Source organism: Cyanistes caeruleus, chromosome 15, assembly GCF_971803275.1.
Source record: "Cyanistes caeruleus chromosome 15, bCyaCae1.hap1.1, whole genome shotgun sequence".
Taxonomy (NCBI): Eukaryota; Metazoa; Chordata; class Aves; order Passeriformes; family Paridae; genus Cyanistes; species Cyanistes caeruleus.
In genome coordinates this window covers 16147239-16174730 of record NC_141715.1, presented here as the reverse complement: position 1 = coordinate 16174730, position 27492 = coordinate 16147239, and the positions used below count along the sequence as shown (strand labels likewise).

Here is a 27492-nt window from a genome sequence, read left to right as displayed (position 1 = left end):
CTGTGGGAAAAGAAAACAAACAGAAAGTTACTCCAGTTCAGCCAGGAGGAGTGGGCTGGACCAGTGCATGCTCTAAGTCCTTCTACTACACAGCACTCAGGAGACAAGACCCTTTCAGAGGTGTCCATCCCTCACCAGGCTCCTGAAGAATAACCACCAAAAGCACTTGTGGGCTCAATGGTGCTTCCAGCAACACCTTCCCAACTCCCGCTGCCCTCAGAGGCTGCAGCCAAGCATCTCCTCTCCTCCAAATCCCCCCCACATGGAATCACAGAATGGTTTGGGTCAGAAGAGAACTTGAAGATCATCTATTCCCTGCCACGGGATATAACGTAATCCACTGCCAAAATTACAGTTTAATATCACAAAAACTGCAGTGCTAAAGCCCCAGAGGTGCAGAGATATGCACCAGCTCCTCTGTCATTCTGCAGTGGATGCACCTTTCAAGCTCTTTCAGGTTACAACTCCATTCTGCAGCTTCATTCATGTGATGAAGGGTGAGAAAACCCCGTGGTGTGGTGAGATTTGGGATCATCATGGAGCAGCTGCCTGGCACCACAGAATTTGCTCTGAAAAGAGTCTGAGATCAGTCCTGGGGAGGCTGGAGCAGCAGGGAGAGGAGAGCAGGGAGCATCTGGGCATCTGCCTCAGTTCCCCTTGGCTGCTGGGGGTGCTGAACACCACAGATCCGCCTGGGAAAGCTCAGGGGATGCTGTCAGGCTTTGGCTGAGGAGGTTTTGTGGCCGAGGCTACAATCAGCACTCTGTGTGCAGCCTAACAAGCCCGGCTTTCATGTCTGCCAGGTGTCAGCTGTGCTCAGCCACCGCTCACTGCTCAGGGCTGTGCTCCCAGAGCCCCTCCAGAGCCTCCACAACTTCCTAAACATCTCACCAGCTTCCTGGGGTCCCCTCTGCTCTGTCCCTAAATGACCCCACCGCTCAGCTCACCGCTGTCTCCTCTCCCAGTCACTGACCACCCCCAGCCCTTTCCATCCATTGGAGTGCCAGGATTTAGCCCTTGGCCGTGTGCTGGCTCCCTTGGGATGAAGGCTGCCCTGCTCTTGCAGCTGGGAGCCCTCCTGAAGTGAGATAGGAGAGGGTGGGGGGTTGGGAAGCCCTTCCCATGAAGAGACCTTACCCCATTTCCCAGGAAAGTGTTCGATCCACCAGGCTACAAGGCATGGAGCTGGCATCCTCCACCATCCTTAAAACCAAGAGCTGCCAGACCCCAACACTCTGCTCAGACCCCAATGTCCTGCTCAGACCCCAACACGCTGCTCAGACCCCAATGTCCTGCTCAGACCCCAATGTCCTGCTCAGATCCCAACACGCTGCTCAGACCCCAATGTCCTGCTCAGACCCCAAAACCCTGCTCAGACCCTGAAGCCCAGATGAGATCTCAACATCCTGCTGAGACACCAGGTTCCTGCTCAGCCCCTGAGCTCCTGAAGCAGGTGACATGCCCAGCCCCGGGCTGTCCCGCTGGTGGCCCCGTGCCGAGCACTCAGCACCCTGCACCCTGCAAATCCCCCTGCCCCAGTGCCCCCTGCCCCTGCACCCTCACACACAGAACAGGCTCGATATGGACATTTTGGAATTGGGATGGACCCACAGGCGCCTTCCTGAAGGTTGTACCTGCCACAGTGACCTCGGGGCTGCATCAAAGCTCTGCAAGGAGAGAAGCCTTGAGTGCACTCGAGCTTTCACCATCCCTGTGAAATCCTTTCTTATGCACAGGGTGCTCAGAGAAGCTGTGGCTGCCCCTGGATCCCTGGAAGTGCCCAAGGCCAGGCTTGGAGCAGCCTGGGATAGTCCAAGGTGTCCATGCCCATTGCAGGGGGTAGGATGGGATACTCTGGGAGGTCCATTCCAACCCAAACCATGCTGGAATTGTGAATATATGTTCAAACCCCCTCTGAAACACAATATCTGACTGTAAGGATGCCGTGTGGGCACCCCCAGGTGCTCTACAGAAAATCTGGTCTTATTAACTCAGTCAAAGATGTTCAGGACCTGAGCCAGGACCACAGGACCATCCCTCCCCTTCTGCATCCCCGATCCATGCCCAGCCGGGCACAGGGTGCTGCTCTCACTCCAGTTAATCTTTAGAGGATGCAAATAACCACTAATGGAGCAGAAGCTGCCCCGGCACGACCCTGCCGGCAGCATCCTGAAATACCTGCTGCCTGCCGCCTCCCGGGGCATCCTGGCACGGTTTCTGTGCCCTCCTGCTCCCCGTGGCTGGTGGCACGGTTTCAAAAAAGGTCAGAAAAAGGTCAGAAAAGGCGTGCTCGCCTCCCAAATTGATTTCTCCATGATGGTTGTGCCGAGACTCCTCAGGCACGGGTCCCCTGCTCGGTGCCGCGCCAGGACAAGGTGGGGACAGCCCTGGGGCTGCAGTGACCTGTTAATGTCACAAACAGGGCTGGGAATAGAGCCCCGGGCTAGATCCAATAAAGGACTTAGGAACCTCAACTCCGTTGCAAACCACAACCCATTCAGCCACCCGTTAACCCCAGCAGCTCCTGCCCCACCCCCGGCTGCAAGATGAGGTTCACAGGTTTTTCAGGGCTTGGGAAAAGCTGCTCAGAAACATCCCTGAGCCTCCCAGCCGCTGATTCCTGGCTCTGGCAGCTGCCCAAACATGCTGGTGGTACCCAGAGATGAGGGGAGAGAAAGCACAAAAAAGTGACAAATATATTTTGGGTGGGTTTTTTTCCGATTGTAATATTCTGGTGGTTTGAATTCTGTTTTGAAATCAGAGGCTCAGGTTCAACTCCCTCTTTGATGTGGCAGAGCCAGCATCACATTTTCCACCTCCCAAATGACTCTTGCCTCCTCTCCCACCCCTCCTTCAGGCTTCCCTGTACAGAAATTCCTCCTGCCTCCCGTCAAAGCCTTTTTGTGTCCTAGGGCAGTGGGAAAAGCTCACCCTGTGCTCAGGAAATTCACCTGCACCAGGATTCCTGACCCCATCCCAACAGCCCTCGGCCCCAGGGCTGCTTGAGGGCACAGACAGGAGAGCTGGCAGCGCTGGGCAGCAGATTCGGCCAGGAATGGGTTGGGAAGGGAGGGATGAAGGGTCTGGGCAGTGCCTGCTGCCTGGGAGGGGTCTGAGTGGCACAGTCCAACCCTCCCAGGGGAGCGGCTGTACCGAGAAACGCGGGTCTTGCTCAGGTTGAGCTCTTGGTTTAGAGTGGTGTGGCCCAGGGAAGGAGGATCGTGCATCAGCAGCCAGCTCAGGATGGGCAGCATTCCACATTCCTTTTTTCCAAATTCCCTCTGCCTTCCTTGTGGTCTTAGTGAGGGATGAACACATGAGCCCCACCAGCCCCTCCATTACCCCACAGCCTGGGGGAGACCCAAAGCCCTACATCCCCTTAATTCCCTGTGAGATCACAAAATCAGACTGGAAGAGGGGCACAGATCATAGAACCCTACAATGGGTTGGGTTGGAAGGGTCCTTCAGGATCCTGCAGTGCTCCCAGCTCCCACACTTCCGAGTGGAAGGAGCTCTCAGCCTCTCCCACCCTGCCTGGGGCTCATTTTGGCGGCTCTCACATGGCCCTGCCTTTGTTGCAGTGAGGAGACCAAAATTTGGTACAGTGCTCTAAGTGTGGCTCTGTGAGTGCCACAGGGGAATTGAGGGCAACTTTTGTCCTGCTGGCTCCAACCTGACCAGTGAAACCAGTCAGTCTCCATCACAGCAAAGGTGTGCTGGTGATTCATGTTCAACCTGACACCCCCATGTCCTTTTTTTACACCCTTGCTGCACCCAGTGCTCCTGAATTTTGCACAAAGAGCCCCAAAGCTGTGAGCCTGCTCATGACGCCACGTAGAAAAGCTATTTTAGAAATGCCTTAGCATTGCAAAAAAAAAAGAAAAAAAAAAAAAAAAAAAAAAAAGGTATTGAACTCACTTCTCTAAGCAGGAAATTCAAGTGTCTCAATTACTGGCAGCGCAATCATCCAGAATTCAGAGGCACAGAAAAAAAAACCCAAGGGCTGTAATCTAAAAACATCCAAAAATAACTTCTGACAGTGGAGAATGCACACAGATGATGGCCAGAGCTGGCTGCCTTCCATGGCTATAGGATGGGGCTGTGAGTCACAGCTGTGAATCACTGACTCAACAATGAGCAACCTTCCCTGCCCTGCTGCCCCTGCCCGGGGTGGGCACAGCCCAGAGCCCCCCTTGCCACTGCTCCCCACTCATCCACAGCTCTGGATGCTGCTGCAGGGAGCCTGGCCAGAATGGGAGGGCTGGTTCCTATGGAAATATTCCAAGGACTTGCTGGTTTTAATACAAATGCTGTTGATTCAATAGGGTGTTTTTCTAAAAACCCATCCCCCACTGGATAGATTTTTTTTTTTTTTTTTCCTCCTCTCTGTTCAGTTCTACTCCACACTTCAAAGCCCAGAAAAAGGCTGGCTTTCATTTTCAGGAATGCTTCCAGCGTAGCTAGAACTGTAGAGAAGGAATCAAAGGCACATTTGAGACAAACCCAGGGGTGCAGCATCTTCAGGGGCTCAGGGTGTGCTGGACACGGAGCAGAGGCTGTGTCAGGAGGGGCAGCTACAGCCTGTGCACGACCTGGAGCTGCCTTCAATAAACCTGGCTGCGTGGAAACCATGGAATAACCAGACAAAAGGCTTTTCTGGCAGCCCTGCCACAGCCCCACAGCATCCACCTGCATCCCAGCACTGCCCCATTACCGAGAGCTTCCACAAGCACCCACACCAGGGGGGCACTTGGGTGCTTTGCTCATCAGCTAATTTGCAGCACCCTCAGCCATCAGGTCCCTTTTTATCTTCCACTTCCAGCACAAAATTATTCCACTTCGAGCACAGAATTATTCATTTCCTTGCGGGGTTGCCATGGAGCTCATCGCTATGGCAGCCAAAGGCCTCGCAAACATTTATTTGCACAATCGCCTGATGGATTCCTGAAAAATTGTTTTCCTTTCTCTGCAGCTGGAAACACGAGTCACAGCAGCGCCACAACAGACTGGGAAAGTTTATTCGTGCCAGAGCAGTGCTGTCAGAGCCCCAGGGGATGGAGAGGGCAGCTCAGTGCCCCGAGGACGAGACCTCGGCGCTCTGAGGCGCCTGGCAGGGCTGTGGGCACTGCTTGGACCGGGGATTTTCCTGGGACACCCTCAGCATCCTCGCTCCTCTCTTAATTGGGGCTTTCTGGCACCATCCTCTCCCAGCCGGGACCTCTCCCAACCCCTGGTCCCGGCTGCCCCCACTCTGGGCAGGGGGATGTGACTGGGATTTACTTCTCTAGGACTGGGATTTATTTCTCTTCCCGGCCTCTTCTTTACACGCCAGCCCGGGATGCTGCTCCCGCTTTCCCTGGGGCAGCAGCCAGCCCTCCCGTCCCCAGCCGGCCCCCGGAGCCAGGGCTAGCTTCAAGCCCGTTCCTCCCTCCCCATTGCCGAGCAGCCCCTGCCGAAGCCCCCCTGCTCTTCCCTTCCCTTCCTCCCCATCCCCCGCCGCCTCCCACACACGGCTCCAGCGCTAAAATCCCATCCCGAGCGTTCCCAGGCTGGCAAAGTGACAAGAGAGAGGGAGCAGATCCGTCCCTGCCGCTGCTCAGCTCTGCTCCAGGCGTGCGGGGACACAGCCCCGAGCCTGGGGACACAGCCCGGGGACAGCATCCCGCAGCCCACCGCCCTCCGAAAAAATGGGATCAGCTCCAGGACTGCCACGATTTCCTGCCCTCCCTTCCCGGACAGAGGATCTGCCCCCCTTCCCCGGCTCCGCGCATTCCCGGCCGCTCCTGGAACGCAATTCCAAGGCCTGCAGGGAGCCTGGATGGAGCCCAGCTTCAGGATCGTGACTTTGCAAAGATGCAATTGAAAATGTTAGCGAGGAAGCGTGAGCAGGGGCGGGGGAGATTGCCAGCTGCTATAAATCCATATTGTGATGTTGGTTTCGCAAGTATTAAGACGAATGTTATATGTTGTACGCTTTTGCTATGTCTTTTTCTCCTGCTAGCAAGTTTTAGGCAGAGGTCAAGAAGAATTTTTGGATGTTAGGGCAATGTCCTGTCTGTGCAAAGCAAAATAACCTCCAGGAAACAGGTGATGAGGCCCAGGCTGCTGTCAACACTGACCACCTGCAGAAGGAGGAACCCCAGCCCAAATAAAAATGTGATAAAGAGAAATAAAATCTTTAAGATGCGTGCTCTAAAAAGGCGTATTCAGGGCTTAGCCATGCAAAATACTTCTTAGAAAAGTATGAATATGCATTAAAACCCCACAGCAGAATGGGATAAAAGGAGTGTTCCAAAGATATCAGGTGTGTTCCTGGCAGCACACCAGGGCACCTGGCTGTTTTAACCTTTTGTTTTATTATCTTTGTCTCCTAATTGTCTTTTTGTTCATATTAAACCCTTTATAATCTATTATAAATAAATAAATTAAGTGAAGTGAACCTCGTTTTTCACACAGCCTCCCTGGAGAGCCTTTACTTCCAGCCTGTGGAGCTGCTGGGATGATGCTCTGCTGGATGAAGGCAGAACAAAAACCCACAATGTTCCTAAAAGTGGGGCCAGAGCAGTGTCCCCTTTCCCTGGAACTCTTCTAACCCTCCTGAAGGAGACAGAGCCCAGAGCAGGAATTATTTCTCCTGGGTCCCACACATGCCAGGAAGGATATTTTGAGAAATTCTTTGGAAAGGTTGTTGTGTCTATTTTTCAGATCCATCTCTGCAGCCGGCCATGGCACGTGCTCAGCTGCGCAGGAAGCAGATGGAGAGAGAAAAATTAAACTAATACACGTAGCACCTGTCAAATTACCCAAAATAGCTTTTCTATACATAAAACTGATGATCAAACTCTTGATGTTCTGGGGGCTGTCCACAATGAGAAACACATCCCATCACCTGCATATTTCCCCTCCTCTGCAGAAGCCTTTACAGCTTTTGTCCCACTTGGCAGGATCTGGAGGGTGCAGACTTCAAGGGCTGTGACAAATGCAGATGAAGAGATTATCGGCCCAGAATGGTCCACAAGGGAAGGAAATAGTTTAAAAGGGCTATGTGCTGTAGAAAGAAGCCCAAATACTGAATCTGCTGAGATTTGGGCTGTTAATAGACAAAAGCAGGAGCGCTCACAGGTGGCAGAGAGGACCAGCCCTGTGGTCTCCTGACTGTGGAAGGGGAGGTGGGGTAGGACAGGACACATCTCTACAGAAACCTTCAGCTTCCAATCCCAGGATCAGATCAGCCCTGCAGGAAGAGGGGGAGGGAGAGGAGTTATCCAGGGACAAGTCCTGCTCCCAGCATCAAAACAGCTCCTGCCTGCCCTAGCAACCCAAATCCACTCCAGAACTGCACCACGAGGCTGCAGCCCATGCTCAGAGCAAAGCCAGGCTCAGAGCAGCCCCATGGTCTTTTGAAAGCAGAGTTTTGTCTCCAGGGTTGATAGGAAACCCCAGGAATTAAATCACAGAGCTGCAAAGGTGGAAAAGTCCTCTGAGATCATCGAGTCCAGCCCAGCACCGACAATTCCAGCATGAGCCCAAGCCCCAGGTGCCACATCTGCACAACTTCTAAATCCCTTCTGGGACAGAGACTCCACTACTGCCCTGGGCAGTCTGTTCCAACACCAGACCACACTTTCAGTGAAGAAATTTTCCTGAATATCCAGTCTTAACCTCCCCTGCTGCAACTTGAGGCCTTTTCCTCCTCCTGTCCCTGTTCTCTGGCAGCAGAGCCCGACCCCCCAGCTGTCCCCTCCTGGCAGGGACTTGTGCAGAGCCAGAAGGGCCCCCTGAGCCTCCTTTTCTCCAGGCTGAGCCCCTTTCCAGCTCCCTCAGCCTCTCCTGGGGCTCCAGCCCCTTCCCAGCTCCGTTCCCTGCCCTGGACACGCTCCAGCCCCTCCAAGCCATGAGGCTCTAAGTTATCCTCAGTCTTTTCTGTTTCACAACCCACTGGGTCAAATCTGACAGATAAAACAGTCTGGCCCTCCCTGGGCTCCTGTGGTTCCCTTCAAGGTGTTTGCTGACCAAAAGCCACACAAACAGACTGGGGATTGGTGTGGGCTTCATCACTGGACACAAACAACCCCCCAAATACTCCCCAAAAAGGCAACTTATCTCCCAGACTCCCCAGGACGTGGCAGAAGTTGGTGATTTGAGCTGTTCAGCCCCAAGAATTTGGCAGGGGAACTCCCCTCCAGAGCAGAGCTCCTTCACTGGCACAACTCCTCCTGCACTCAGAGATTCACAGCCCACATCAGAGCTCTCACTCTGAGGAGAGCACTGTCACTTGGATTACGGCTGTTCCTTCAGAGCTATGCCTTCAAATAGATTTCCAGAGGCTGCTGTGATTTTTCAGGCTGCAGGGCTCCACTCACACCTTCCCCAGGCCTTGGGGAGGCCGCTGGGAGCAGCTCCACTCTCCACATGCTGCAGGAGTTGTGGAGGAATCACTGCCTGCTCAATACTGAACAGGCAAACAAATACAACCCAGTCAGAAGGAGCAGGAATTTTAACTCAGAGACTGCTACAGCTTCATAATTCACCTGCAAAACGTGTGGAACCACACCTGGCAAAGCAAATACTACTGCTGGCTTAACCCTGGCCTGCATTTGGGACAGCAATGTGAGGATTGTAATTATTTCCTAAACTTCCCACAGTGGCACTTCCCTCTGCTGCTCCTCTTGCTGCTGTCACTGAGAAGCTGCAGCCTGTCCTGCCTGGCAGGTGCCCATTTCCACCTTTTCCATGGAAGAGCAGAAGGCAAATCCATCAGTGTTTATCTGCACAGCCCCACAGGTGCCCTGTGCACGTCCTTTTGGATCCACTACAGCCCGACACAAACTCACAGCATAAATTCCTGTGCATTTACAGCGCCCACAGACAGCCCTGTGGCTCCTGGGTCTGCCATTATTTATTTTTAGGAAGGATGTGGGCAAAGCCTGCAGCTGTGGCCAGCTGTCCTTCTGCTGGCTGCCCACCCCCGTGCTGTGTAAGCCCAGCAATGTCTGTGTTTCCCTCTCTGCTCCTCTGGCCCCAGCTGCTCTGGGATGTTCCCCCACATGTGGGGTCGGTGTCCTGGTGCAGTCATGCACCTGTTATAGATACATATTATATTATTGGCTTTTTGCAAATGTTAAAATGAATGTTTTATGTGTAAAGTTAGAAAACTTTGTTGTATTAATATAGTTCCTTCTATTTCTGTTACTCATGAAACTTAGAAATAGTGGTATAATACATATATGTTGAGCCATGGCATAGTATTAAAGCAAAAAATATTTTTGTTTGTATAACCCAAAGACTGAAAAAGATAGTTACAGACCTCCCCTCCATTCTTAGATTATCTTATACAGATGAGGACAGCAGTGACCAGAGCTCTGGGGGAGAAATTTATTGCATTTCTGTTATCAGGGAATGTGAAACTCAGTGGAGCCAAAAGCTTGATTTATTGGGAAGGGGGCAAAAGAAACATTCAAAACATAAGAAAAATGTTTGAATCATGCATGAGAATTTATGAATATGTAGTAGGGTTTTGTTTTTAAAGGACAATCCTTTGTTAGTAAGGTGTGCCCTTGGCTGAATGCTGAGACACCTGGCTGTATTTGTATATTTTACTTTATTTTTACCCCCTAATTGTCTTCCTATTAAACTTTTAAATTCTGTATAAAAAACCGTGAACCTCGTTTTTCACACACCCCAAAAACACACCTTGGCAACACCTCAACACCTGCATGCTTTGAGCCACAAGAACACCCCTGAGAGCTTAAAGGACTATCCTTTATTCCTCTCCCCAGCCCCCAGCACACACAGACAGCCTGTTGATAGTCCTGAAGGCCAAACACTTGGAAGTTCTTGCATGAAAACAAGACAAAGAATGAAAAAAAAAATATTAAAAAATTAAAAAAAAAATAAAAATCCCTCTTTTCCTTCCTGGCTCTCTCTTGCTGCAGCATCTCCAGTGTCAGCCCCAAGCCCCGGTGCTGTGGGTGGGGGGATGATGCTGGGGCCAGGGGGCAGCTGTGATGCTGTTTGATAAACAAGGGAAGCGAAGTGAACATCACCATTGGCTCTGCTCAGCCGGGGAGGGGAAGCCTGGCTAGCAACAGCTTTGGGGAGCATTAACAAAGGGGGATTTGGGATTGGAGAAAACAAATGGAAGGGGGATGTGTGAAATGGCAACTTCTGCATCTTCGCTCCTCCCTTCCCTGGAGTTGCCATGGATTCTCACATTGCTTCCCACCTCCTCTTGAGCGCCCTGCCGCTGTCTCTGGGGTGTCTCCTGCCTGGCATCTCCTCCCAGCCTGTCCACACAGCCCAAAATTGTCCTGTCCACACAGCCCAAAATTGTCCTCAGTCCTGCCACGAGAAGCCTCCCAGGCCTGTCTCACCCTCTCATGTCCACCTGTGAGCAACACAGAGCCCTCCCCATCCTCCAGGAAGGAAATCCTGCCTCCAGCCCGGGGTTTTCCTGAACAAATCATCCCGCAGGTACCAAAACAAAGAGCATCCAGGCTCAGGCAGCACCATGAACTCTCAGGGCACAACAATGAAAACAAAGCAAAACAACACGATGGCTCTTTTGTGCTCTTTTGTACCGGCCCCGGTCCCTGCACTCTCCTCCCATACACCTCCAGCCTCCTGCCACAGGGAGCCCCACGCTGATCCCCCCACAGGGATACCCTGCCATGCTGCTGGACCATTCATTGACTCCACTCTGGCCAATTCATCGCTGTAATCTCCGCTACAGCCACTGATCTGATTTGTCTGGGAATGGCATCTGCTGCTTGGAATCACTCTGGATTCATTTACATTTGCCCAGCAACAGCAAAGCGTGGGTTTTTTTTTTTAAGAAAAACAAAACACAAACATAATTAAATTAATCATCCTATCCTCCTATTTCTCCCAAACAAGATTAATTCTGTTTTGCTCAGGTCTGCCTCGCTACCACATTTTCAGAGCATATTGTCTGAGCTCCTCTCTCCTGAGCATGTGCACCAGAGCTCTCCCGTGTTTCAGAACAAAGAGCAGATTCCCTTTGTTGTCCTGGAGCAGCAGCGATGTGCCGGATCAAGAGCTGGTCCCTGCCTCACTGAGCTCCCCCTGTTCTGCCCGGTTCCAGGTGCCCAGAGACATGTGGGATTTGTTGTGATGGGCAGGGCTGTGCAGAGAAGGGACAGCATTGTTTCTTCCCCAGCTCCCATGGAGACAGCAAGGGAGAAATCCCAACATGGGTTTGAGCTTCTTTCTGGCTTAGGGTCAGTGCCAGGCTCCCCCCACGATCCATCCAAACCCCTGGCCTAAGCTGCTGTGTCTTTATTGTTATTTAATGTGGGTCAAATAGAGTTAAGAGCACATCTCTTTGTTTGATTTTCAGCTAGAAGGCTGAAGCAGAGCTCTGCAGTTCAGAGAGCTCGTGGTGCCACAGAGCTTCACCTGCCAGCAGGAGACACATTTCCAGGGGCTTTAAGAGCAGAGAGAGAGCAGAGAGCCGGGCTCAGGCTGCTGCACTTGCCCCCTCTTTAATGCCTGTACTACCAAGCAGTGCCTGGGGAATTCACACAGCAGGCATCAAAACGCCGGGAAGAGCACGGGAACAGCACAATGGGGAGAGGGCTGCGCTCCAGGATGTGCCTGTTTGATCGCCAGGGAGATGTCAGGGCTGGGCACTGAACATACGACAGCACTTTCTATTTCCATCCTTTAATAGGTTTGGGATAAAAACATCCCCCTTCATTTAACGTAAAACAAGATGAAAGAAACGGGGAAAAAAGTCTGCAAGAGTTGTTGCAAATGTGGACACAGGCAAGTGGGGAAAACCAGCAGGAATTGAAATCCACTGAGTTTTTCCAGTTATTTTAGCAGCAGCCTGTGCTTGGGCAAAGTCTCTTTCCAAAGTCAGGGCTCAGCCCACGCTGTGGGACCCCCTGTCACAACACAGGGCTCAGAGCAACCTGGTCCTGAGGAAGGTGTCCCTACCCATGGCAGGGGGTTGGAACAAAATGAGCTTGAAGGTCCCTTCAAACCCAAACCACCGTGTGATTCAAGAGCTGTTCCAGGGACTGTCCTGGGCACCCAGGTCACAGATCCTCAGCAGTGACATCGTGGCTCCTGCACCAGAGCTCTCATGTCACACTCGGTCAGCTCCCCACCAACAGTCTGAGGCTGAATTTCCGCTTGCCCTCCCTGTTCCCACAAGTTGCTGCTGTCTCAGGCACTGGGAAGGGGATGGAGCTTGTGAAGAGATCCAGGCAGGGGCTGGTCACTGTCCCATGACCTGAGAAAAGTCCCTGTCACTGAGCTAAGGGGTCTGGACTGCAGCAGCTCTGTGCCCTGAAGAGCCCCAGCACGATGCTAGAGAAGAGGGAGCAGAAGAGGCTGCTCTGATGGGGCTCATTTACTGCCATCCCGCAGCAAAACAATTACAGCAGCTGTGGTGCACTTCTGAATTAACAGGGCTTTGTTAATTGTCATTTGAACTAGAGCGGAAATGCTTAGAAAGATTTTCCTTGATTAAAATGTTGTCAGTGATGGGGAACTCAACAGATCCCCGAGAAAACTGTTCCAGCTGTAGCTTTGTTTTAAGGCCAAGTTTCTCCAAGGCCAGTTTCTACTACGAACACTTTATCTAATTACATTAAACCTTCGCTCCATTTCAGCTTTATCAGCTGGAATTGTAAGGTTTAATCACTCCAACAAGTTGGCTATAGCAATCTCTTAATTTTCTGATAAGATGAATTACTGAGCCAGACCCAGGCAAAGAGTCAGGCACAGGCAGCTGATGCAGATGTTCAATTGCAAGCTCTGACACCAAAATCCAGCACCCACTTCTCCCATGCCACCATCTTAAGCTCCCCAGGAGCTGCCCAAGTGGCCCCCAGGAATGACAAAGCACAGAGATACAGTGCCTGAGCCAGCCAGATGAGGAAGCACATCACCCAAACCAACTCCTGATAGTTCAGAGAGTCTCAGGTCTGCCCCAAAAGATATAATCTTTTCACACAGAAGTGATCCTGGAGCCAGTCTCCTCATTCACAGCGACCTCTGGTTGGGGTATTCACAGAGAGAGGCAGAATTCAGTTAAAATTCTTTCTTCCAAGGGAATTCACCCTCTGAAGGGGATCCCTGTCCCTGCTCATGAGCCAGGAGAACAGATGGGAGAGGCAAAGAACAACATTTTGTTGTCAGTGGTCTCTCACTGTGGACCAAGACAAGCAAACCTTGGTGGGACGGAGGCAAGAGAGCCCCAGTCACGAGCAGGGTGCCCACTTGGCAAGGGCCAAAGCCCCCTTGGGAGGTCCCTGCTCTGCTGCTGGGGCTCCTCTTCTGACCTCACACACACCTCACAGAGAGGTGGTGGAATCTGCCTCTCTGGGGATGTTCCAGATCTGTCTGGACACAATCCTGTGCTGTGTGCTCTGGGATGGCCCTGCTGAGCAGGGAGGTGGGACCAGGTGAAGCTCTGGGGTTCTGTGAGGTGTGCTGTGAGCACACCTCAGGAAACCCTCACAAACCCTGACCCTACCCACAGAGCTCAAGGTCCCACGACTGGTAAAAGGAGAGATTTCCAGTGGCCTCCATGAAGGGAGAGGAGTTGAGATTTTTTGACTCAGGAAGGAATTTACATGCTCAGAATCTGTTGTAGCAAAGAAGCCTTTCTCTGTGAAGCCCACTGCCCAGTCCTTTAACCACATCCTGACTTCACCTGGAGTTCCTTCCAGCTCCTGAGGAGCAGACACCAAACCCAGACAGACACACCACTGCCAAAGGCAGCTGTCACATCCCCACCAAACACAGCTGCCCCAGGAGCAGCCCTATTTCTGACTCCATCAGTGACAGGGACACCCGCTCCCAGAGCTGCCACTCATGGACTGCCCCGCACTGAAAGTGGCACACCAAGAAAAGAAACATTCATCCCACAGATAAATGAAGAAAGAGTCACTTACCCACTTGTTCCAGGTCTCTGGGTCTGGGAGAAGCGCCAATCTGTGTTAGGCTGAGCTTGCTGCAAAGAAAAAGAAGAGTTTTAATACCTCCATTCTTGCCTTTGAAAATGAAAGCGAGCTGATCCTGGATTATTTCAGTCTGGAATATCAGCATGTTCTGTCCAAGTGAAGCAAATCAATTAGAACAAAGAGAAAGCTCCCCCTCCCCCTTCCTTGAGTATTTCTGAAGCAGCATGAATACCAAAAAGCACGACAAAAACTGTTCAGAGAATAATCTTCCAAAGCAGCTCAGGAAACCAGGCTGTGAGAGAAATGAAGCATGAAATAAACTGATAAGGGCATGAATTCAGCAGGAGCAGGGGTACCACAGTAATGAGCTTGGAGGAGGAAGGGGGGTGTGAGGGGGTGGCAGAGTTAATTGATACTGAGAAAGATGCTTTTAATGCTCTAAGGTAAAATGGTAACAGACCTTCCTAATCTTCTGTCCTTAAAAAGGCCTGCCTGAGATCTTGTTTTCAGGCATTGTATTTGAATGACTTTTCCTAGCTGCTGTGGCCTTGGAGCACCACAATATTTTTTCTGTCCACAGAGGAAAGAATAAACTTCCGACAGCAAGAGGAAAAAGCATTATTTGTTTAGGAGACACAATAACCTTCAGACACAGCAGCACACTTTGCAACCTCATTAATAAGCCCCCGTATCGCTCTCTGCCCGTGTTATTTTACAACCAGACAATGAACATTCTGTAAATAAGGAAGGACATGGAGTAAGCTTGTATATTCCTGTTTGAATCGTGCCTTTGTGGAAAGCACTAAATAGCACAACTGTTTCTGTCAGGAAAACACACACGCTTCCCAAAATCATCATCATCATCTTAATGAACTTCAGAGTTATGACATACTACCTGGAAAGGACAGCACTTCCCTCAGCTATTTTAGGAAGGAGCAGCTCGTAGTCCATACATAGTGGAACATCAGTTTTATAGGATTATTCTGCTTGTACATGCAATTACTAAGGAAAAGTGAAGACGAGTAGAGCTGACCTAGATTTTTATTTAGTAGATGTGCTCTCACTAATTTCTCTGCAGCTTTGATGATACTCATGAAAGAAGATATTGGAATAAATTACTCCCCTAAAATAGATGCCCCACTGGTCCCCATGCTGCATGCAAATGAAGCTGTTTAAAGAAACGAAGCTGTTTGCCCTCCAGATTTCAGATGCACGCTGACACACAATACTGCACTAGATAAGCCCTTCCCAATATTTTGAATAGCCCTTCCATATTTTGAATTCCTGTTGTAATTACCATTTTCAAATTTAGGGCAGACATTTGTGACACAAAACTGCTTTACTTTTTATATCCCAAAGTTATAAAAGCTCCAGCTAAACACAGTCACCTACATCTATATTTAGGCATCTGAGTACAAACAGCTCAAGTTTTCAAAGCTTGCCGCTCCTCAGCCTCTGCACGCCCAAGGGCACATAAGGTCACCAGGATCTTTGTGAATAATGTCACTCCTGACATTTCAGTATTTTAGTGCTGAATACTGAATTCAGCTCCTCACTCAACATGACCAAGCTGGAAAATGATCCCTTGCCGAGGCACAGTCGGTAATTAATAACACCTGGGGTTTGGGAAATGAGAAATTTCTACAATGCACCTCTAAAACTGAGCAAAAGAAGCACAGGCAGGCTTTCCTTTCAGACAACCTCCTCCGCACCACAGTTCATGTGCCATGTAGGAAAAGGGGGTTGAACAGAACCAAGAAGTTAAACCCCCAAAAAACCTGTTCCTGCCCAGGCTAAGAATCACTTTAAATAGAAACGAGTACGAGCGGGGCCGAGGGGGAATTCTCCACTGCTACAAACACAGAGTCTTTGATTCTGTAACGCTGCTCAGCCCCTTCCCCCACCTCCACCAAGCCGAGCCAAAACTTTCACCTGCCACCTCCCAGGAGGTGACAGTGACACGTGTGCCCTGAGGCTGCTGTCTTGGGAGGAAAGACAGACAGAGAGTAGCCAGCTGGCCTGGATATGGCAAACTGTTGCACTTAGCAGGGAGGACAGTAAGAAACAGCCATCTCTTACCCCATCGCAGGGACTCGCTAAGGTGCTGGTCACCTGCTCATAGGCAGCCACGGTCTCCGCAGTGCTAGAATGGCTGAAGGGCTTTACAAAGAGGAAATCGCTCTGGTCAGACATGGGCGAGAAACAAGAGGTGTAATTCTGTGCCTGGGAGGTCAAGCCCGCTCCTCCCACGTCCAGGTATTTGATGAAGCCATCTGGCTTCATCTGCCCTCGGAAATGGGAGGCGGGCTTGCGGCCAGTCCCTCGGCAGCAACCCGCCAAGGTCCAGCTGGCATTGCCAGCTTTGAGACACCGGGCAGCCGCCAGCCCGAACATCACACAGGACACGAGGGAGATGGACACCAAGGAGATGATGAGGTAAAGCGTTAGGTTGGTATCCTCGGGAGAAGACTCGGGGAGGTCCAAGGACTTGGAGAAGTCCTGCACGCTGTTTTCCTCCGGAGAAATGACTATTACCACGGAGGCCGAGAGGGACGGCGTGCCGTTGTCCCTCACTTCGACCACCAGCCTGTGGGAATCTTCTGACTCCCTGAGAGCCTGCGCAACCCTTATCTCTCCAGTGCGGCGTTCCACTTGGAAAGGCAAAGCCTCAGCAGACTCCTGCAGCTGGTAGGACAGCCAGGCATTATGGCCACTGTCAGCATCAACTGCTACAATTTTAGTTACCAGGTAGCCAGGCTCTGCCAAGGCCGGGATGGCTTGGTGGAAGGCAGAGCCCTTGGGGACAGACGGGTAGACAATGCTGGGAGCATTGTCATTCTCGTCCAGGACAAACACATGGACCACAGCAGTGCTACTCAGAGCAGGAGACCCAGCATCCTTCACCTCCACAGGCACCTGGAACACCTTGTCCTGCTCGTAATCCAGAGCTCGCACGGTGTAGATGGTGCCATTGTCCTGATCTATTCGGAAGTAGGTTGAGATAGGCACATCCTGCATCCCGTTGTCCAGGATGGAGTAAGACAGCTTGGCATTGCTACCCTCGTCAGGATCTGATGCCGACACTGAAAAGACAGAAGTTCCAGGGAGGGAGTTTTCCTGAATGTGAGCTGTATCAAAAGGGCTGGAGAAATTCGGTGCGTTATCATTCACGTCAGCAATGCGGAGATAAAAGGTTTTTTGTGTGGCCCTTTGGGGGGACCCTGAATCCACAGCCCTCACTGTGATGTTGTATCCACTGGCCTTTTCCCGATCAAGGGGCCCGCTGGTGACCAGAGAGAAATGCTCTTTAAAAGAAGACACGAGTTTAAACGGGAGCTCTTTTGCTATCTGCAGACGGACCTGCCCGTTGTCACCGGAATCGCTGTCCTTCACACCAATGAGGGCGATCACCGTGCCCGGGGCTGCGTCCTCCTGCACTGGGCTGGAGACAGAGGTCAGCACAATCTCTGGGCTGTTATCGTTGATATCAATTAATTCCACTCGCAGGTGACAGTGGCCTTCCATGGCTGGTGATCCCTTGTCCCTGGCTCGAACTGCAATCTCGTAAGCACCGGATTCCTCATAATCCAGCGGGGCTTTGGTTCTGATCTCCCCTGTACGGGCATCTAAGGAGAACAGTTTGGTGAATTTACCGGGTGCATTATTGCTGGTTTTGAAAGAATATTCCACGTCCCCGTTGGGACCTTCATCCAGGTCGGTGACATTCAGCTTGGTGACCAGAGTGCCCACTGGCACATTCTCCTCCAGAAGTACCTTGGATATGGGTGGGTCACAGACAGGAGGGTTGTCATTTGCATCCAAGACATGGATAGTAACCCTGGCAGTGCCAGATTTCACGGGATTCCCTCCATCCAGAGCTGTCAGTGTTAGATGATGAACAGGCACTTTCTCTCTATCCAGTGCTTTTTCAAGTACGATCTCGGGCATTTTAACACCATCTCCTCTCACGTTGATGCTCAGGGCAAAATGCTTGCTGGGGCTGAGCTCATAGGTGGAGATGGAGTTGGAGCCCATATCCGGGTCTTCTGCTACCTCTAAGGGCAGCCGAGTCCCAGGGTTGGCTACCTCAGTGATCTCCAACACCACCTCAGGCTTGGGGAACTGGGGCGCGTTGTCGTTCACATCGAGGACGTCCACCTCAACACGGTGGAGCTGGAGGGGATTCTCCATGACGAGTTGGAGGTGCAGAGAGCACGTGGGGCTCTGCCCACACAGCGCCTCCCGGTCCAGCCTGCCGTCCAGGAGCAGCACACCTGCCGCCAGGTCCACCTTGAAGTGCCGCTGCCCACCCTCGCTCACCAGGCGCAGGTTGCGGGCGGCCAGGCTCCGCACCTCCACCCCCAAGTCCTTGGCCAGGTCGCCCACAGAGAAGCCCGGCTCGCGATCCTCGGGCACGGAGTAGTGGAGTTGGGCGTAGCTGGGAGCCGGCAGGCAGGAGAGGGCTGCGAGCAGCAGCGGGAGCTGCCATGGCAAACTCTGTCCCGAGAGCATCCCGTGCCGGGTGTGCGAACGGAGCGGCGCGGAGAGGAGCGGCGGCGGCTCCGCGCAGCCTCCCCCTCCTCCCCGCCCCCGCAGCCGGCCCCGGCAGCCGGAACCCCTGCGCCCCGGGGGGGTCCGAGCGGGTTGTGCAGGGAGGAAGCCGCCGCCGGAGCCGCCGGAGCCGGACAGGGAGGGATGGAGGAGGCGGGGGAGGGGGCGAGAGCAGCCCGGCCGGCTGAACCGCTCCTCGATACGCAAAGACACACAAAGTCGGCGAGCGGAGGGGATGGACCGAGTGACAGTTTTACGTCTCTCCACAGCCCCCTCCTCCTCCTCCTCCTCCTTTTTCTCTCCCTCCTCCTCCCCTTCTCCATCTCACCGCCTTCCCCAAAATACGCACGGCGTAGCCCCCCCGCCTTCCCCCGCTGCCGCCACTCCGCCCCCGCAGCGCCGGGAGGGCGCCGGGGACTCCCGGCAGCGGGAACCCCGCTCCGCCCCGCCCCGGCTGCTGGCACCGGACACCGGCGGACACCCCCTCCCCAAAACCGGCCGGTTCGGCGCCGAGCCCCGCCAGCAGCGGGGTTGTGCTCAGGCTGGAGACCGCACTCCCGAGCTCACCTCGCTGCACAGGGTGGGATCCGCGGAGGGTTTCACAAACATGAACTCGCTGATATCCGACACTGGCGAAAAGCAGGAGCGGTAACGAGGGGCGGGGGGTGCCGTTGCTGTCACCTGCACGCCCATCACAGTGTCCCCTTTCTTAGGCTCATAGTGCAAGTGCCCAAAGATGTGGCTGGGAGGAGGCTGAAGCGTGTTCACGCTCTCCACGCAGCAGCCCTGGTTGGCAGGTGCAGAGCCCCGCCGGAGGCACCGAATGCCCAGCGCTGCCAGTCCCACCAGCGAGACGGTGGAGATGAGCACTAGGGATACAATCAGATAAAGCGTAATAGTGGGCAAGCCCCCACCATCAGCGGCCCGAGCCTCGGAGCCCTGCAGGGCCTCTGGACCCTTCTCCTCCACCAGCACCACCAGTGTGACAGCTGTGGAGAGCGGGGGCTCCCCGGCATCCCGGACCACCACCAGCAGCTCGTGCGCAGAGGCGTCCGTCTCCTCCAGAGCCCGCATGATCCGGACCTCCCCGGAACGCAGGGCCACGCTGAAAAGCCCCAGATCTGTGGCTTCCACGAGGTGGTAGGATAGCCAGGCATTGCGCCCCGAGTCCGCATCTATTGCCACCACCTTGGTGATGAGGGCAGGAGGGACGACGGAGGGGGAAATTCGGAGCTGAGTAGCAGAGTCCTCCCCAGCCCTGGGGAAATGCACCTGTGGGGCATTGTCGTTCTGGTCCACTACAAAAACATGAACCAGTGTTCTGTTCCTCAGGGCCGGGGAGCCACCATCAGAGACCTCCACATGGAACTGGAGATAGGTGGTTTGCTCATAGTCAAAAGGGAATTTGGCAGTGACCTGCCCATTCGTGGGATGTATCGAGAGGTAGCGAGCAGGATCCAGGCCTGGATCTGTCCCACCGGCTCGCAGGATGGAGTAGGACAGGCGGGAATTCTGCTCCGAGTCAGGGTCGGCAGCAGAGACTGTAACCAGCACGCTGCCCACTGGATTGTTTTCTGCCACCAGCACTTCATAGGACGCTTGCTCAAACTGGGGAGCGTTGTCATTGACATCTATCAGGGTGATTGGCAGGATGGTGTGGCGGGAGAGTGGGGGATTGCCCAGGTCTGAGGCAGAGACGGTGACATTGTAGTAGGCAACATGCTCCCGGTCCAAGCGGGTGCTGGTGAGCAGCGAGTACTGGTGCTCGTAGTCCTTACGCAGCTGGAAGGGAAGATCTGGAGACACGTGACACAGGACCTTGCCCAGTTCGCCAGAGTCCCTGTCTCTGACGTGTATCACGGCCACCACCGTGCCTGGCAGTGCATCCTCGCTCAGGGTGCTTGAGAAGGAGGTAAGAATGACCTCAGGGGCATTGTCATTGACATCAGTGATTTCCACCACCACGCTGCAGTGCTCCTCCATCGTGGGCGACCCCATGTCCTTGGCCTCCACTTCGATCTCATACACTGTCGCCTCCTCAAAGTCCAGGTTGCCCTGGACACGAATCTCCCCAGTTTGCTCATCGATGGCAAAGATCTGGCGTAAGGCAGCTGAGTTGTGGCTACTGAGGGAGTAGCGGATGTCTCCATTGGGTCCCTCGTCCACATCAGTGGCATTTAACTTCACCACGAGGGTGCCCAGCGGCGAGTTCTCCACCAAGCGTGCTCCGTATGATGGTCTGTCAAAGACCGGGTGGTTGTCGTTGGCATCCAGGACCTGAATAGTGATGCGTATCTTGCTGGACTGTGGGGGAGAGCCCCCATCTTCAGCAGTCAGCACCAGGTAGTGGAAAGCTCTGAATTCCCGGTCCAGGGCCCGCTCCAGCACCAGCTCAGGGAACTTCCCACCATCAGTGCGGGCCTTCACGTTGAGGTTGAAGTTGTCATTGGCACTCAGGTGATAGGTCTGCAAGGTGTTGGTGCCCACGTCGGGATCCTGGGCTGGCTGGATGGGGAAGCGGGCACCCAGAGATGCCAGCTCGTAGATGCGCAAGGAGACCTCATCACTGGGGAACTGCGGGGGGTTGTCATTGATATCCAGGATCTCCACCTCAATACGGTAAAACTCCACCGGGTTCTCGATGGCAAGTTTCAAGTGGAGGAAGCAGCGTGGGTTCTGCCCGCAGAGCTGCTCCCGGTCTATCCTCTCGCTGACCATAATAACACCGGTGTTCACATTGACGGAGAAGTACTGGGAATCCGAATCCGACAGTACCTGCAGATTAGCTGCCGCCAGCTTAGCCACATCCGTGCCCAGGTCCTTGGCGATATTGCCCACAAAGGCACCCCGTGTGAGCTCCTCCGGGATGCTGTATCGGATCTGAGCAGACGAGCTGTGCAAGAACAAACAGAAGGAGAAGACACGCGGCAGCCCCAGGGACCGGCGAGCCTGCCCTGCCCTCGGCATCCTTGCCGGGTGGCCGGCCGGGGAGCGATGCCCTCGGCGCCGGGGGCCGCGCTCAGCGCTCGCCGCTCCCATTCATTGTTTGGGGCGGACGCGGCTCGACGGGGCGGGGGGAGCGCGGCCGCGCAGCCGCCCCGCCATTGGCTGCGGCCGCGGCGGCGCCGCTCCAATCGCCGCGCTCCTTCCCCAGGACAGCAACACCGGCGCCAATCACGGCCCGCGAACCGGCGCGGCCGCTCCGCGCCCCCCGCGGGGACCGCGCCGTCGGAACGCCCGGCACCGCCGGACCCCGCCCCGGCACCGCCGCTCACCTGGCCGCGGTCCCGCAGCGTGCCGGCGGCGGGCAGGAAAACCCCGCTTTCCCTCGGCAGCGTGGCGGGGGTTGGGCAGGGCCGCAGGAAGGTGAAGTCGCTCCGCTCGGAGCCGGGGGAGAAGCAGGTGCTGTAGCACTGGGACGGGGAGTCGGTGGGTCGCAGCGTGACCTCCATGTACTTAAGGGTGCCGTCGGAGCTGAGCTGGAGCTTGGGGCTGGAGTGCTTGCAGAAGTCCCGGGAGGGCGACTCGCTGAGCCAGCAGCAGCAGTAGGGTGAGACGGCGGCACGGCCCCTGCGCCGGAGGCACCGGGCGGCCAGGAGGGTGACAGTGGCCAGTGCCACCGTGCTAATGGCTGCCAGCGCGATGATCAGGTAGAAGGTCAGGTCCGGCTTCTCCTTGGCACCAGCCAGGAAATCCTGAGGCTTGAAGCTCTCCTCCAGGGCTGCCTCCTCCAGGGCCACAGTGATGGTGGCAGTGGTGGAGAGCGGAGGGTCACCGTTGTCCATCACCTGGACAACGAGCTGCTGCACTGCCATGTCGCTGTCCTGGAAGGCACGCGCCGTCCGCACCTCCCCGGTGTACAGCGACACGTGGAACAAGGAGGGGTCGGTGGACTGCGGCAACAGTCGGTACGAGAGCCAGGCATTGTGGCCAGCATCTGCATCCACTGCTGTCACCTTGGCCACCAGGTAGCCCGGTGGGGCAGACAGCGGGACCCTCTGGGGTGCCGGCACATCGCTGTCACTGGCAGGGTACAGGATGGTGGGGGGATGATCGTTCTGGTCCAGCACAAAGATGTAGACGGTAATATTGGCATACAGAGGAGGGGACCCCGAGTCCCTCACCACCACAGACACCGGCAGAACCTGCAGCACCTCGAAGTCGAAGGTGCGCTGGGCATAGAGATTACCATTGTCAGGGTTGATGTGGACAAAGGAAGAGATGGGGGCATCCTGCACTTGACCACTCTCTATGGAGTAAACAAGCCGGGAATTATCCCCGGCGTCAGGATCTGAGGCAGAGACGGTGCACAGCAGGGAGCCAGGCGGGTTGTTCTCCTGGAGAAAGGCTTCGTAGGAGGGCTGCGAGAAGCGTGGGGGGTTGTCATTCACATCAGATATATTGAGGAGCAGCGTGAGTGTGGTGGTGAGGGCAGGAGAACCACCATCCTGGGCGATCAGCTCCACTGCATACTGTGAGGTAGACTCTCGGTCCAGGCTCTTCTGGGTGACCAGGGAGAAGTGGTTCTGAAGGGACCTGATGGCAAAAGGCACATCGGGGGAGATCTCCAGGCTCACATCCCCATTGGCCCCCGAGTCTCGGTCCCGTACGTTGAAGAGCCCCACGACAGTCTCTGGTGGGGTGTCTTCTGGCACCGGATTCAACAGGGATGTGAGCAGCACCTCTGGGGGGTTGTCATTGGCATCCTCCACTTGCACCTGCAGCACACAATTGCCCTCCATCTCTGGGACCCCTCCGTCGTGGGCTCGCACGTAGATCTCATAGAAACGCGATTCCTCAAAGTCCAGGGCCCCACTCACCCGGACCTCGCCGGAGCGGGGATCCAGGGCAAAGAGCCTCCGCACTGAGTCGGAGGTGTGAACCCCGAAGGAATACTGTGTCTCCCCGTTGGGACCCTCGTCGGGGTCGGACGCATTGACCCGGAGGAGCACAGCCCCCACAGGTGTGTTTTCCGGGACTTTCACCTTGTACGTGGTGTGGTCAAAGACGGGTGCATTGTCATTGACATCCAGGACCTGGACCGTGATCTGTGCCGTGCCCGAGCGTGCTGGGCTTCCCCCGTCCACAGCCGTCAGCACCAGCTGCACTTCTGGCTGCTCTTCCCGGTCCAGGGCACGCTCCAGCACCAGCTCCGGGAAGAGTTTGCCGTCCGGCTGCTGCTTGACGTCCAGGGAGAAGTGGGAGTTCGGGCTCAGCCAGTAGGAGCTCACAGCATTAGTGCCCACATCGGGGTCCTGTGCGCTCTCCAGGGGGAAGCGCGCGGCCACCGTGGCAGACTCGGCGATGCGCAGGGTGCGGTGAGCGGTGGGGAAGCTCGGGGAGTTGTCATTCAGATCCAGGATCTCCACTTCCAGGCGGAAGAGCTGCAGGGGGTTCTCTGTCACCACCTGCACCGACAGCACGCAGCTGGCAGCTGCTCCGCACAGACGCTCGCGGTCCAGCCGCTGGCTCACCACCAGCGTGCCGCTGTCCAGGCGCACGGCGAAGTAGCGCAAGCTCTCCTCTGAGCCCAGGCGCAGCCTGCGACCCGGCAGCTCCTCCACCTTCAAGCCCAGGTCCCGGGCCACGTTCCCCACCACGGTTCCCAACTCTGACTCCTCAACCACCGAGTAGTGGATCTGCCCGGAGACCCAGCCCCAGCCGCAGAGCAAAAACAAACTCAGTACTTGCCATTTCCAGGCGGGTCGCTGGAGGCTGACACTCTCCATGTCCGCGCGCATCCGGCCCGGGACACAGCAGGCACTGAGGAACTGCGACTAAATCCCTGGGTCTCTCTTCCACGGCTTAGAAAACAGCTCCGGGGCTCCGGCAGGCTGCGGCTCCAACTGTCAGCCTCCAAGCAGAGGGGGTGGGCTGGGGGAGGGGAACTGAATCACAGCCCCAGCGCGGAGGTGGGAGGGGGGGGGAGAAGCAGCTTTCCCCCCCTCGCTTCAGATCAGCGCCCAATTGGCCAAGAGCTCCATCCCCTCTCGGCCAGCAGTGGCTCCGGAGATGCGGGAAGCAGGGGCCTGAGCCGGCAACAGCGGGGCTGCCACCCCCGGCCTCCCCTCTGCCAGCCTGACTCACTTGCTCCGACAGCTCGCTTTGCGTTCACAGGGAAACTGCACGTCCTGGCAGCCTGGAAGCAAGGTACAAGCCCTCCCTGTGTGCTCCCCCTCCACAATGGTGGCTTCACATCATGCCCACAGACAAAGGGCAGCTGTCATGAATGCAGGCCAAAGGACTTTTCATGCCCGATGAAAAGGTGCTTGTTAGAGCCCCGAGGTGCCAGGGGCTCTTCTCTCACCCCTCTTCTCCCCCTCAGCTACTGCTTTGGCTGCTGCCTGCACCCCATGTTTGCCTCTCTGAGTGAGGCATCACTGCCACCAGTGCCACCACCGGCCAGGAGAGCTTGCACTGAGACGGGGATGCCCACCCCTGCCAGCCCTCTGTGGGAGTGGGAGGCTGAAGGTGGAAAAGCAAAAGCAGGTGAGCCATTCAAAGCCAAAATACAATTGCTCCCAATGCACACCTGACTGGAAGCCACTTCCTCACCCCGGGGCAAGGAAATGGGTCAGTCTTCACAGTACCCAAATCACTGCAAACACACAGAGCCAGACAATAAAGCCACCAGATCACCACAGGATCACAACACCAGGTCAGGATGTCAGACTGGGAAAGAAGCCCGAGCCTCCCACCTGGCAGACACACACACTGATACTCTGTGGTAAGTACAGCTTTGCAGTCAGTCTCCTGAGGGCAAAAGCAGAGGTCTGAACTTCCCGGGGGGGCAGTATTTTCCTGCTCTCCCTGTCCCACATGATGTTGGCAAGCTGTAGGTTTTTATTTCAGTTCACATCCCTGCAGAAGCCATGCACAGTCACAGAGTCACAGAACAGCCTGGGTTGGAAAGGACCTTATAGATCATCTCATTTTGACCTCCTGCCGTGGGCAGAGACACCTTCCACTACACCAGGCTGCTCAGAGATCAATCCAGCCCAGCCTCGAACACTTCCAGGGATGCGGCAGTCACAGCTTTTCTGGGCAACCTCTACCAGTGCCTCACCACCCTCACAGAGAAGAATTTTTATACCTGTTATCTAATCCAAACCTTCTGTCAGTTCAAAACCATTCCCTCATGTCCTGTCACTACATGCTTCTGTAAAAATACCTTTCTGTCTTTTGTCCTTGGTGCACTGAAGGCCACCCTGACCCTCCCTCGGGTGCACGCAGACCCTGGGGGCTGGGGTCTGCAGTGGTGTGGCAAACAGGGGACCCAGCGCCTGCCTGGGATCCTGCCTGTCCCCACCACCTGGGCACCAGAGGGAACCTGCGGAATAGGTGAGAGAGGCTGAGGGCACCCGTGCCCGGCACGGCGGACGGTGACAAGGGACAGCATCATTCTGGCAAGAACAGGGACAGTGAAGGTGCTGCAGTCGAGGGTCCTCCCTCCCGTCTGCAGCACCTCCCTGCCTATTCCGAGAGCCGTGAGGCGGGACCAGTCTGCTGCCAGTCAGGGAGAGACACCGGGAAGAACCTTATGAATGGTGAGAACACTGCCCGGGTCCCACCTACTGCCGGCTCCGGAGGAGGGGAGAAGGTGTCCTTAAAGAGACAGTGCAGAAAAACACTGGACAAGGGATTCCCCAGCGCACAGAGACCAATTTCTGCTTGGACATTCTCATTCCCCCAGGGCTCCTGGCGGTGCCACCAGCAGGAAGCTGTCACAGTAACCTTGGCACTGGAATGTGCCCTGTCCCCATCCAAGGCAGGGTCCAGGACAGTGCAGCAGGGTGACAGAGCTTTCCGCTGGCAATACAGGGTGCTGCACCCCTGGGGATGGGTTTGGTGCTGCTGCAGTGCCTCAGCAGAAGCCCTCTGCAAAGCCCACGTAGCCTGGGAGAACCCACTCGGTGTCCTGAGGTGGCTCGGTCACCAAGGACCGAGCAAGGGCTTTACAGGGCGGATCCTGCTGCTGCTTGGGTCTGCCAAAGCCTGGGATGGGGACGGTGTGACAAGGTGGGAAGGGTATGGGGTGTCTAGGATGGAGAAGGAGATGTTCTTTATTCCACAGGGTCAGAGCTCACCCTGTGGAAAGACACCAAGCCAGACAACCCAGGGATCACTGGAGATCCTGCAGGGTAGGATCCTTCATGGCAGGAGTCATATGCAGGGCAAACACCCTTCCCACTGCATCACTTTTGGGGGCTGGATGCGCCCTGCAGAGCAAGGAGGTGTAAAGCCTTTGCAGGCTTGACACGGTCTGTTGTCACAACAAAGACCAAAAATCCAGAGCCCAGAGCCAGCCCAGGTGATTTCTCACTGTCAGTGCCTTTCCAGCGCAGTACTGGGGAGCAGGAGGCAATCATGGCTAAGGCTCAGGCTTTCTGCCCTCCTTCCACCCCCACTCTCAAATAATTTATTTCCCTCACTAGCAGAGGCATCTTTTCAGAACGTTTTGATGGAGGGGACATCCTTGTCCCCAGCCACAGCACAGCCCACACAATGCAGAGGAGCACTTGCTCCCGCAGCTGCTGCAGCCCTTCTCACCTGCCACAAATCAGAAGTGCTGAGTCTGAGCAGTGACGCAATCAGGGGGAAAAAAAAAAGGCATAAAATAATTCTGAGAGGTTTCTGCCTCCATCTGTGATTTGGCCACACTGAGCATGCAGCACTCGCAGCCTCACACCCATGAACAGCTTCCGCTGCACCTCACTTCCTTCTGCTCTGAGGAACCAGTCACACCTACCCACTGCCTCCCAGGAAGGACAAATTACCAGCACCAACGACCTTGGAAATGCACCAGATCCAAATTCCCCTTCCACTGGATCCACTACCTGGCCTCACCTCTGAAGATTGAAGCATTCCTTTAATTGAAAGCTTTCAAATTAAGCAGCACAATTCGCATCGGGAGAGAAGCACAGAAGCTGCTGCCATGCGCAGACGCCTTCCAGCCTGCAGTTTGTTCTGTCAGGACATCAGACATCACCCAGAGACAGCATAT

The 27492-nt window shown here is 54.9% G+C and overlaps 1 protein-coding gene across 8 annotated transcripts in view; it reads right to left on the bottom strand.

The window, feature by feature from the left end:
- The window catches only part of LOC111935659 (protocadherin gamma-C5-like), a 53056-nt gene that overhangs the window by 6688 nt on the left and 18876 nt on the right, over positions 1-27492 (bottom strand). For 5 of the 8 annotated variants that reach the window (XM_086852033.1, XM_086852030.1, XM_086852034.1 and 2 more), the window contains exon 2: positions 13929-13987. In XM_086852033.1, the coding sequence (XP_086708159.1) occupies positions 13929-13987 (59 nt within the window). Of the gene's footprint in view, positions 1-13928; positions 13988-16016; positions 18530-19055; positions 21561-21763; positions 24347-27492 lie in introns of those variants that run through there. The other 3 variants (XM_086852029.1, XM_086852032.1, XM_023936152.2) reach the window with 3 other exon arrangements.